This window comes from Apteryx rowi, unplaced genomic scaffold, assembly GCF_003343035.1.
Source record: "Apteryx rowi isolate R43461 unplaced genomic scaffold, aptRow1 scaffold_65, whole genome shotgun sequence".
NCBI lineage: Eukaryota > Metazoa > Chordata > Aves > Apterygiformes > Apterygidae > Apteryx > Apteryx rowi.
Window position 1 is genome coordinate 3,340,797 of NW_020450927.1, and position 12,016 is coordinate 3,352,812.

General features: G+C 45.1%; 1 protein-coding gene across 3 annotated transcripts in view; it reads right to left on the minus strand.

The window, feature by feature from the left end:
* Positions 1–8,171: 8,171 nt before the first annotated feature.
* KIFAP3 (kinesin associated protein 3) overlaps positions 8,172–12,016 on the minus strand; it is a 67,165-nt gene continuing 63,320 nt past the window's right edge. For all 3 annotated transcript variants that reach the window (XM_026084770.1, XM_026084771.1, XM_026084773.1), the window contains one exon: positions 8,172–8,633. In XM_026084770.1, coding sequence (XP_025940555.1) covers positions 8,525–8,633 — 109 coding nt within the window. In that variant the 3' untranslated portion in view covers positions 8,172–8,524. The remainder of the gene's footprint in view (positions 8,634–12,016) is intronic.

The window sequence follows — 12,016 nt, forward strand, 5'->3', positions numbered from 1 at the left end:
CCGCCTCGCGCTTCCGGCACCGCGCACCATCGAGTCGGGCGGGCAGAGCGCCGCCGCGCCGCGCCTTCGCCTCCCCCTGGCGGCGGGCGGCGGCCATCTTGCGTGAGGGCACGCGCGGTGGCGCAGCCCGTCCGCGAAGCTGCGGCGGCCGTTTTGGTCGCGGGCGAAGGGGCGCTGAGGGTGGGCAGGCGGAGGCCGGGGAAGGGGCCCGAGCCGGGGCTGGAGCAGGGGCAGGAATTTACTCGCTGGCCCTTGTTCCCGGGGCTGGGTCCCTTGAAATGCCTCACGTAGATATGCAGCGATCGCGCTATCCTGCTGAACCGGGCACCATCGCATCGTGTGGACCTCCTCCTGCTGTTTATTCCCTCTGGTGCTTTGGCACCCGCTTGTCCCCTTTCAGTCCCCGCTCGGGTCAGTCTACGACATGCTGTTTCTACGACAGCTCTCTGCACCAAGATGAATCTCTCTCTCTTGAATCCTGGTGTGGGCATGTAACAGCGCGGAGGCGCGTGCAGTGGGGAGAGCGAGCCAGCCTAATTTGGAGCCCGCGCTCGACCACACGTTGCCCTGAGGCCTCCTGAGCCATTGCTCCTGAGTACTGGTGCAGAATGAGCGGTCCCCTCGTCCCTAAAAGCCCCGCAGGAGGCTGGCGACAAAGCACGACATTGACCTCGGTATCAAACCCTGGCCTCCGCTTTTCCGCTGGAGGCCGAGATGGAGCAGGGCTGCTCTTCCCCCAGGGGAAGGAGGTGCTTGGGGACTGCCAGCTCCGCCGGGACGTTTGGAGGGAAAAGAGCGATGTCTGGATGACGGATACAGGAGGAACTGTCGGCTTTGGCAGGGAATTGCAGCTGTTTTCTCCTGAGTAGCACACCACAGCAGAGAAGCGACAACGCCAAGGACACGCTGTGGCCTGGCTGGAAAGGAGCCTGCGGTGGGGTCTGAGGAGCTTGTGAATTTGTCTGGGTGCGAAGGCTCACAAAGTCACCTGAGTTTGTTATTAGAAAAGGACTGTTCAAGGAGCGGGGGGGCCTCTTCTGTTTTGCTCTCGCAAGGGTGACCAGACAGAGTCTCTGTCACTACAGAAGCGTTAGATAAAGCTGATATTCTGGGTGCAAAAGGCATCGATCCGATAGCATTGTCTGTGCTCAGCTGCTAAACATGGTGCTTTCCTGTACTGCAATGCCCCAGTATCTGCTCGGTTCGGTCCTGGGCCTGTATCAGAAAAAAGGGCTCTGTGAGGCTGGGCATCCACAAACGAAAGGGACAGTCCCATGCTATGCTTGTTAAAAGAAGTATTGACCTGCCAAGGATAAGGCTACAAGCTGTGGTGTATGGACTTCTCTGTCCAGTTGCTGGTAGCATCCTCCCTGGCTTCAAGATAAAAGGGAAGCATGGCAGTTCTGGTAGTACCAGTTACTTTTCTCTCTCCCAAAGGTCAGAAACTTTCCTCACCCTGCTTTTTCCTAACTCCTCAGGAAAAGAGTGGATCTCTTCCTCTCTCCTCTCCCCCTTGGGTATCTCCTCTTCAACTTCTCTGTCCTGGTTGCATGATCTGGCTGCTCTGAGTATGGCTCAAGGATGCTGAGGAAGATGTTTATGAGATCATGTGCATAGGACTCTTCCCTTGGGGATTTCAAGGCCAGGAAGGATGCTGCAATGCAATACTGTAACCTCCTGCACAACAGGCCACCTGGAGTCCCTTCTACTGATTCCTCCACCAGGACCATGGTTTCTAGATGGGAGCATGTCTTACATAAAGGCAGTATTTCATCAAGTACTTAGGTGATGGAGAATCCATCTCTTCCTTTGCTAAGCTGTTGCACAGCTTAGTTACTCAGGCAGTTCAAACTCTAACTGTATTTCCACTTCAGCTTTGGCTGGCTTCAGCTTCAAGTCACTGATTCTCAGCATGCCTCTGACTGCTGGACAGAATAGCCCTTCGCTACTGGAAAATTTCCCTTTACTAGAGGCACTTACCAGCTATGCTGAAGCCGTTATGATTTTTAGCTTTGTTCAGTCTGATTCAGCTTGGGGAAGTTAGAAATTCAAGGTTGTGGTTTGAACTGCAGCCAGCGAAAGACAAATCCCAGTGTGTAACATATGCTTTGATCAGCCCCTGAGGTTTCTGGCTGCGCTGTGGTCCGGACCCTTCACCACTGGCTGGGCTGTCCCCTGGCCAGTCCTATCTTCTGCTTGATTTCTACTGCTCTGTGCCTCAAGTAAGAGGGACCCTTCACTTGAACCCTCCTCTGCTCTGTGCAAATGAGCTGTGTGTGTGATTTATGGGGAATAGGTGTCTCCCTCCTTCTAAGGTATGATTGCCTCCTACCCCCCAACTGCATTCGGTGAGCTAATTTCCTTCCCCAGTTTCCCTTTCAGGGCGTTTGTGTTCAGCCCCCACTCCAGTGCTAGAGCGAATCTAACAATAGCTTCTCGACTAGCGTAAATAAAGGGCGGGTGACGGGTGAAAACTACATACTCGAGGCAGGTGGTCCGTCTAGCAGATCTCCCCGCACCATTGCCCCGAGCCCTGCTCGTTTGCTTTGGTGGTGTAACTCGTGCATCATAAGGAGATCTATTTAATGCCATTAAAACTAATTGCCCTCTATGCTGCAGAGTAAAGTGACTCCAGGGAGAGATTTCACGTGAGTATTTTGGACAGCAGAATGAACACTGAAAGGAATTACTATAGTACAGTGGGAGGTCTGGGCTTTTCACACACTATTTTCATATTGCCAATGTTATTCCAGTTTCATGCAGCGCCAGGGCATTAGGATGTGGTTTGCTCGATCATTTTGAACCTAACATTTAGAGTGAGTAGGGCCCAACAGCACACCCCATACCCATGGCCTTGTCTAGACAAGGATTTAATGGCAATGGCAGTGTATGTAACAAAGGTGGTCTAAACTGTGCTAACTCCTTGGCTTTCTTTAGTAACTAAACTCAACCAGTTTAGCATGCATTAAATTTTGTGCTGTCAAATGTGGCATGAACTTTGTAGGGTGTGTTCTTTAGTAATACACTTTTTCCCCCCCATTTCAGGCAAAGCCTTCTAGTTCATGCCCAGAGCATGGACATTGCAGATACTCCAAGAGAAACATGTTTGCTGGCCAGTAACTCATTTATGCTAGAGTCCCTTTGATGCAACAAAACCACAGGTATCTGGACAGAAGAAGGGATCCCCTTAGATCTTCACCCAAACTCCACTCAGTTGAACTTTATGGTCTGTTTAGGTAAGCAAAGAGGAAGACTTCCTTCCAGTAGTGGGCACTGGGAAGTCTGTAAGCTGGCCCGCCAGGGTTAACAACGGGGCACCATGCTGTGAGGAGTCGACACCTGTGGCAGATGGAGGTATTGGCAGCTGGATGATCAGGGTCTTTTTAAATCACGCAGAAAGATGGTGGGAGAAGGAGGGTGCAGGAAAGTAGAACAGGTCCTTGTGAGGTGTAGTATGTCACATACTATGTGGTGACATAATGAACACAGGAACAGAACCTAAAATGAAGCTCAGGTATCCCACCTCTCTCCTTCAAAGGTAGGAAGCATTGTAAGTCTTTGGCCCAAACGGGACAAATAGTAATACCAAAAGACCCTGACCCCAAAGTGCAAAATAAGGGGAATGGTGGACATTCCTCACCATAGAGAAGTCATGCAGTTTATTCAGGGGCCTGAGCAGGGATTTATGTACCTGAATTTGAGACCATGTTAGAAAACACTGGCCTCCAGGCCTACAATCTGGGCAGATGTTAGGGGGTGGGGGGAGAGAGAAACAGAAGACTGGATGACGTGGACAACTGCAGGGGGAGGACAGAAACCTCTTAACAACAAGCAGTGACTGATTTCCACTCACAGCATGTAGCTCTGGCAACAGGCTTCAGGCAGTGGTGTAACTCGTGTGGCTCTCAGGAAAAAGCAAACCTCAGCTGCTGACTGCTCTCTGTCATTTATGGCATATTCACTTTGCTGCGTTGCCAGTGGTCCTCTGCTGAGATGCTCTCCTTCCCTTCATCTGCTTTCCCCATGCGAGTCCCTTGTTTCATACCAACTGAAGCAGTACCAAGGAGCTCACTCTGATCAGGGCCCTACTGTACTAGGTGCTGTACAAACGCAAGAGCTAGTTTCTGTTCTTCAATACTTACAACTTGCCTTTCCTAAGGAAAGAGCCTAGCTGCAAAGACAGCCAACATAGGCACCTCCAGAGAATAATTCAGGACCTCATTAGGCAGGTGTGTACCCCCTTCCTTCTCTTTCAAGGGTAGAAGAAGAAAAGAGGAAACAGAACTGGCAGGAGTGCAGAGCTTTTAGCAATTGCCTTGTTAGGTTTTGTAACTGGTTATTTAAGTCATTTGGGCACGAAGAGATTGGCACAGTTGGAGAGACAGTGAACTAGTCACTGTAGAAAAGGTTGAACAAAGAGAACATCTACACAGAGCAGAGCCTCCGTGATCTAAAAGGACAGTTTTGTAGTAGTGTTCAGCAGTCTCTGCTTCAGTCTCTGCTGTCTGCACTGGCAGGAATATTTCCCAGCCCTTCCTTTTCCAGGCCACAAGGCCTTTGGGAGAGGCAGAGGGCACAAATAGGACTGGGGTGATGCTCCCAGCAGCAACCTGAACTGCAGCTGACATCTCTTCCAATGATGTCCTCCTGCCACATAGTCATGTTAGATACAACTACATTACATTAGCCTTCTGCTGCCAAAGGTGTTTCTACAGTACTCAATTTCTTAATAAACAGAAGTAGGTTTCTCTTTTTTGGGGGGGTGGGGACCCCAACAAAACAAAACCAGCCCAAAACAATATCCTGTCTTACATACCAATTCCAGAAAAATCCATGTTCTCATTCAAGTATGTTTCTAGACTGGCTGTTTGCAAATGTCACCTTCTAAATGTGAACTATGTGCAGTCTCGTCTTCTGCAGCTTGTGCAGGCAGACAGCTCCAGTACCTCTCTTGTTCCCTCAGCACTCTCTCCTGAACGTCACAAAACAAAAATGAGCAGGTCACAACAACTTTAAGTGCTGTCAGTTGGAGCAGAAGTTGCACTAAGAAGTCAGCTTCACTGTATTTTATTTTTCTTGAGAGTAATAATGAGAGGAAATGAAAGTTGGTGCTGTTCACTCAACTGGGGCCTAGAATCACAGACTAAGGAGAGGGTAAAAGGAAATGATCATATCTGCATTGGTAATAGGCAGATCTGGGGAGAGGTGCAGAAGAGGGCATATTTCCCTTCTAGCAGACAGGTATGTTTGGGATCTTTATCAACATAATATATGTATGGCAACAGCACTTTGGTGCTSCTAAGCAGCAGTAAAGACGGTCCTCTTTACAGGAATCAAAGCATTTTCCCATTAAGGGTAGACAGTTTAGTTCATCAGTGCTGTATTACAGGAATTCCATTAAAGAACCTGTCAGAGGGACTTGAAATCTGTTCCATCTAAACAGAGTTTGTCCTGCTTATTTCAAAATAAGATGCATCTTGTTCTTGTTTAATTTAATCCAGAGTGGATTAAATTCAGCAGAATCATGGTAGTCTCTCAGAATGAAATACGCATGTGAAACTGTTATCAGACAACTCCACCCATACACCAGTATTGAAAGACAGGTCCTTCATAAGCTGTCTAGGACAAGGATATTTGTTTGCTTTGGGTTTTTTCCCCCTGTGTTGCCATAGTAAGCTCCTACATACCAGTGTGATACAAATAATAAATTAAAATAAGATCTTAGGATGGTGCAATAAGTATAAAGCTCACTGACAGCATCGTGTACATCTGCAGAAAGCCTGAATAATAGCTAACAGAGGTATGAACTTTGTAGCCTACACTTATTTAATTGTGCTATTAACTTTGCAGCCTAATTAGATCTGAAACACCTGCATAACCACTATCTTTAATTAATTAGCAGAGTGGGAAAGAGGACAGTTCTGGGATGGTTAGGGATTGCTGCTGTAGGGAAAGAAAAGAGCAATACAAAGTCAGGGAGAGAAACAAGGAAGAGGAGTAAAGCACCAAAGCAGTCAAAGTTGTTAAAAGACAGCAGATCCCTTCTCGCCCCATTTTATGCAGGATACAGTACTCAGGGACTGAATCCATAAATACAGATAATTAAAAAGTTACCCTGCAGGTCAGAATCTCCAGTCTCCCTCTGACACCCACAGGAAATGTGCTATAGATTGGAAAGTGTACGGGCTCATATCTTTTTTCCCCCTTTCTGGCTCCAGGATTGTAATTAAAGAGAAAATCAGCCTCTCCCCTGCCTTAGAGAATATAGTGGCACAGCTGGTTTTCATCCTGGCTAGCAGGCTCTGTCCTCAGGCTACTAAGTGCTGAGTAATTTTTACCAAGCTCTGCTTGCAGATAAATGATGTTCTTCTTTTAGCTGTTGCCAGGCAAAGCTACAAATACTCGATCTTTTATTTTTTTCTCATAAGCTCCTAACATTGAATACTAAAAATGCAGCCAGGATTTTTCCATTGCCATTTATTCTCAGCATGGTCACAAATGTATTACAGTTACAGACACCCACCCATTTGCTGAAGCTCAGCTCTAGTTTCTCGTTAACCTGAAGCTTCCAATTAAAGGCTCCTTCAGTTTCATTGACAGTTTGCATATACTCTAAGGACCCACTTCCCCCCCCCCCCAAAAAAAAAACCCACATTCCAAAAGGAGGGGAACTGCTTTAAATAACTTCATGTTAATTTTCTGGAAGAGTCTAATGTGTGAGTGCCAGTCTCAAAAAGAAAAGCCAGAGTGTGAATGTGCAGTTTGGGTTATTCCTGTCACAGCTGCAACTATAAAGTAGCTGAAATTTGTTGACTAAATGTGGCACAACTGCTGGGCAGATAAAGTGTGGGCTCAGAGCAATGGAAAGAATCTAGAAAGGGATGATACAGGAACCCCAAYCGTTTAATTCAAGTTTTCTGCACTGTTTCTACAGAGATCTTAAATTTTCTAATAAATTGCATAAGAATTAGTTAAAAACTGTTTAAAAAAATAATAGTTGTAATCCTGGCAATGCTGTTCTTCCACCCACCTCCAGTAAGTGAAGCCAGCACAGGGAGGAGGCTGAAAACTGGTAAGAAATACCATGGCTAATTTTGGAAGCCTTTCCAGTCATGCAGAATGAAACATGATGAGTAATAGTGCATATAAACATACCTGTACACTTTTAAAAGATCAAGCAAAGTTTTAGCCAATCTGGAGTTCAAAGATATTTTTAAGGCATAAGAACAATACCATGTCAACTTCCTAAACACCTCTATGCCTTTGAAGATCACCTTCTTCGCATATACACTGGTCTTAAGGGATTATTGGCTATTGTTTTAGTAGTATCAGCCCCTGATTCAAGTCAATTTTCTGTACAAACCAGAAATGAGGGAGGAAAGAGGAGGGGAACAATACTGCAAATTAATAGCCATTCATCATGAGTTGGGGGGAGCTTTTGCTTTAAGAAGTGAGCTACTATTTGAATTGCTGTCTTGATAGCTGTGTCCAGAAAGGGCACCTGTCCATATGCTTTCTGGTATCTATTATGGATGGGGGTACAAAATTTAAGAATAGCTTTAGCCTAAACTCTGCTTGCCTGCAGCATGTTTCAAAACATGGCTTAATGCAATCCCAGACATTGCAAGTATAAATCCAAAGTGAAGGTGTCTTAGCCTGTCTCTGCTGCTCAGTCAATGAGCTATGATCTGTGCTTCGATCCCACTTAAACCCTGTGAACAAGCAGGACAGGATGCATTTGTATTTTAGGATGGGGAAGTGGGGGGAAAACTCTGCATCTGGATTCTGAACTAAGTCATAGTGTTCTTTTCTTGCTAGTCCTCATTGTGTTTGTGGCTGTCTTCTCTCAGTCTACAGGAACTCTATTAAAACAGTTTATGGTAAAGGTATTCTTTTATAGTGTAGTTTCTAATTTTAAGTGTTTAAGCTGGACTGTAAGTGTTTGAAGCCCAAGGGAAGTGAATCTGTGCCATCCTTCCATTGTTAAAGCCTTCAGACCCAGCACTGGACTTTGGTAAGTATGTGCCAAGGCAGTGCCAGGAGATGCTGCGGCTTAACAGTGTTCCTGTTACTGAAATGTTAAAGGGAAACAGTCCATGCTAAACACACTTCACATGAAGCATTGCTTTTAAATGCCTTGTAAAACAAAAGAAACATCGTTTAGAAACACATTCATCACTACTGACAATGCAGGTTTTTATATTTAATAGAAATTAAATTAGTAGCTTAATATACATAACGTGACACTTTCCAGTCTAGTAGCTTTCCCATACTTGCTTTCAAGTCACAGAGCAAATACTGTACAAAAATGATAATAAAGAGCAACTGAGGAGCAAACAGTCACTAAAACACTGGATCCAGAAAGGCTAGGTTTATCTGGAGCTACACATGCCAAAGGATACTTAATGAGGGACCCATCATGGTACAGTCATGCATTACCAAAGGATGGATCTACTGCCAGCCACACACAGGCTGGTTCCTCCAGGGGCAGGAGGCAGCATCCTGGACTGCAGAGGGGGCTGCTTTATCGTGCTCCATAGCTGTAGTAGTAAGGTTCATCCGGGCGGTATCCATACGCAGTTGCAGGGCGGCCAGGAACCCCGGAGGACTGACCAAATCCATCCACTCCAATGCTATAAAAAGAAAAGAGAGAGAAACTGGAGGGTTTTGTACTGTGGGGAAGGTGCGCTAATGCTGGTGTCTCAAACTTCCTGCTGTGGAGACAGTTTTAAGAGGCAATTTTGCAAGCCACCTTCCCCGTCTAGTCAGTACTGTTCTGTCTTCCCTCTTGCCTTGGTAAAAAGGAAACGCTGCAGAGAAATCAGCACAATTCCTGTGTGGGAATGGCAGGCCTACAAAATCACTGCATGAATTGTTGGCTTTTTTTTTTTCCAGTTAAACATAACAAGCGAGGAAGTGGTGAGTTGGCATTGTGGGTTTAACGAGCTTTTTGTGAGCTGCTTTCAACTTTCAGGTCAAATGGGAATCCCAGAGGAGACAGAACTCTTGTTTTCTATCCAGTTGTGCATTTACTGGCAAAGCACTTTGCTTCTGTGACTCAGTGTCTCTACCTATACATTAAAGTTAACACATCTTTCAGGGAAGACTCCAAGTATGCTCGTTGCAAAGTCCACTGGTAACTCTGCCCTACACAGCACGTCTGAAGAGTCCAAGTTCCTTCTAAGAGACAGACAGTACATTTCTAAAGCCCCTACGGAAGTACCAACTGGAAATGAGAGAGAGAGAATATCTGGCACAACGACATAGTTCAGTAAAGGACACAGTGTTTCTGATGGGGTAAAAGATTGACAGMCAAATGGCAGAAAGAATTCATCACATACTCAAAGACTATGTTCTAATGAGACAGAATAATTCATTTTTCACACAGAACAGCATCTTTTACATCTGAAGTGTCCTACAGCAATGAATTACATACTAAAGCACAGAAACTGCATGGGGAAAAGTGGCACATATTTCATGTTCAACAATAACTTTCATGCAGGAGGTAGAGAAAAGATGACTATTGCCTAAGATACTGCATTATTGCCTATTCACAGTTATGTCACTTTTAAACTTCCACTTCAGTAGCAGGACAAATGGAGAAGGCTTCTAATTTATTGTCTGACTAAAGATGCATTGAAAGGAGTTGAACTTCCCTGCTGAAGACTGTCAAAACACAAAGAACCAAAGTGTTTTTAGAGTGGGAAAAAGCTGAACCTCATTATTGCGAATTATACATATGGAACGTGGGTTAGGCAAGAGTCGGGGCCTGGAAAAGAATGACCCATCCACAACACGGACAATGGGTGGGCTGCAGGCCCTGGCGCAGCGAAAAGCTGGCACTGCTGAATCGCTTGGACCGCAAGGGCTCAGTTGAAGTGGTGGGGACCATGTCCAGCACACTGTCCTTGCAAAGATATTTTCCTAGGATTATGCCTCCATGAGGTCCTCAAAGACCATCCTTTGTGCTTGTTTCTTCAGAAAACTAGTTCACTTATGGGACATTCTGATAATCATACAAATTTTGAAAGCCTGAGGCTGAGATTTGCCCTCTGAGGGGGAGAGAACACAACCAACAAGCCAAACTGCAGAGAAAATTGTTCTGTGTCACCTGACTGTTTCTGGAGGAATGCAGTGCCCTGAAAGTGCTTTGCTATTTCCAGATCTGCCTGTCTGTATTTGAACTGGCAGTGTCCATCTTGCAACTTGTACACAGAGCCATCAGTCTGACCTTAAACGCTGATCAGTCCTTTCAGCACGGCAAAGAGAAGCTGAGTAGCAGTGGTGCACCATATAGTGTCCTGTCTGCTATAGATACAAGGCTATGTGAACACGTGCTTCTGACTCCACACCTTCCTCTCACCCCCCATTCCTTCCCATATCCACTTCAAAGTCCTATTCCCCTTTTCCAAGCCCTTTATGAAATAAGCTAGTAACCTCTGAAGCTGCTCTTTGMTCTAGGTCCCTCATTTGTATCTGGCAAATGATATCTTTCTCATTAGCAGCCTTGAAGCTTTAGAAGACTCCTGCAAAAAGAGATTAGGAGAAGTCCTCAGTGTTACTTTCTCTATATCTATTGCTTCTTGTCTCCAGAAATACCAAGTCCTGCATTCCAACTTTACTGCAGCCTGCATTCACCTTAACCAGGGCACGGTCCCCTGCTTCTATTCCTGTGACTAGTGTGCAGCATGCAAAAGGATTAGACAGACAGATCTCACGTGGGCCACCCTTAGGTATAGCCTTCTGAATAAAGGCCCCAAAGCTCTTCTAAATACACCAACAAGGACCTAGCATGAAGCTGACCAATTTGTTTGGGAGTTCAGAAAATGAAAAAGCTGAGTAACTACTCTAAAACAAGGCCAATTTTTTTTAAAAGAGTTCTTCCGGTACCGATAATATCAGGAGTTAATAACATACTAAAGCATGCCATAGGGGGATTTGGAGGTTCAGAGTCCAGTTTTGTTGTGCTACTACAAATTTCCAGTTGCCAGTGATACCTCCTATGTGTAACACTGGGTAACAGCAGAGAAACAGGACCCTGTAAGTCTACCTTTTATACTAAGGAATTCTATTGTTTCCTTCAAAAAAAATCCTTAAAATGTCTGCAGTTGATTTATAATGAAAAGATATTTTAACAGAAAATACTTTTGTGTGTTTATCTTCCAGTGTTTTTTTCTGTGACTATAATAACAATAGCTGTGGATAAGTTGTTTTTATTTCTAGGGGCTCCTTACATCGCTGTTAGCTGTTCACAGCACTACCAAAAACTTCATTCTGGAAAGATGTTGTAGGTATGGCTCCAAGATCCCTAAGCTGGGAGGCTGTTGGCTGCAGGTCAGGCTACTACAGGCCGTGCCTGTTGGCTTACTGGGGAGACGGCTGTAACAGCCTCAGGTTTACTGTGGCAGAGAGGGACAAACCAAATGCCTCAGCCCGAGACGCCCACCTTGAAGCAGGACTTCCTTTTTACATGCCAATGTGGTTTCTCTTGACACTGCCGTGTTCAAGAACTTCTTTCGGCCCCTCCTAACTCTCTGTTCACTCCATTACCTACTCCCAAACTAAAATAACATTGTTTTTTCATTTGGGTGAGGAGTAATAACAACAGCGAGCCACAAGGTGGCAATGGGTCTCTATCACTGCCAACAGAGTTTTCCCAGCTACTTCCCGTTTAGTAATCCTTATTCAAAGAACTTTCAAATGTATTTAAATTGATAAAGAGAGTGGGGAAAATATGTTTTCAATTACCTTCTCAGCAAATCTTTTTTTATATATTTTTATAAATGTGTAAGTAATTAGGTAAAGATCTCTAGAGTTTAAACTTTGAGGAGTATCAGTTATTTCCAAATGGTTTAGACATATGTTAGTGTCCTGAAGAAAACTGGAAGAGATGGATCAGCTGATAACTGCTTTGGACACTAAATTAAAAAAAAAAAAAAAAGAACGGAACACAAAATTACATTAAAACACCTTGATCAAATCNGGAGTATCAGTTATTTCCAAATGGTTTAGACAT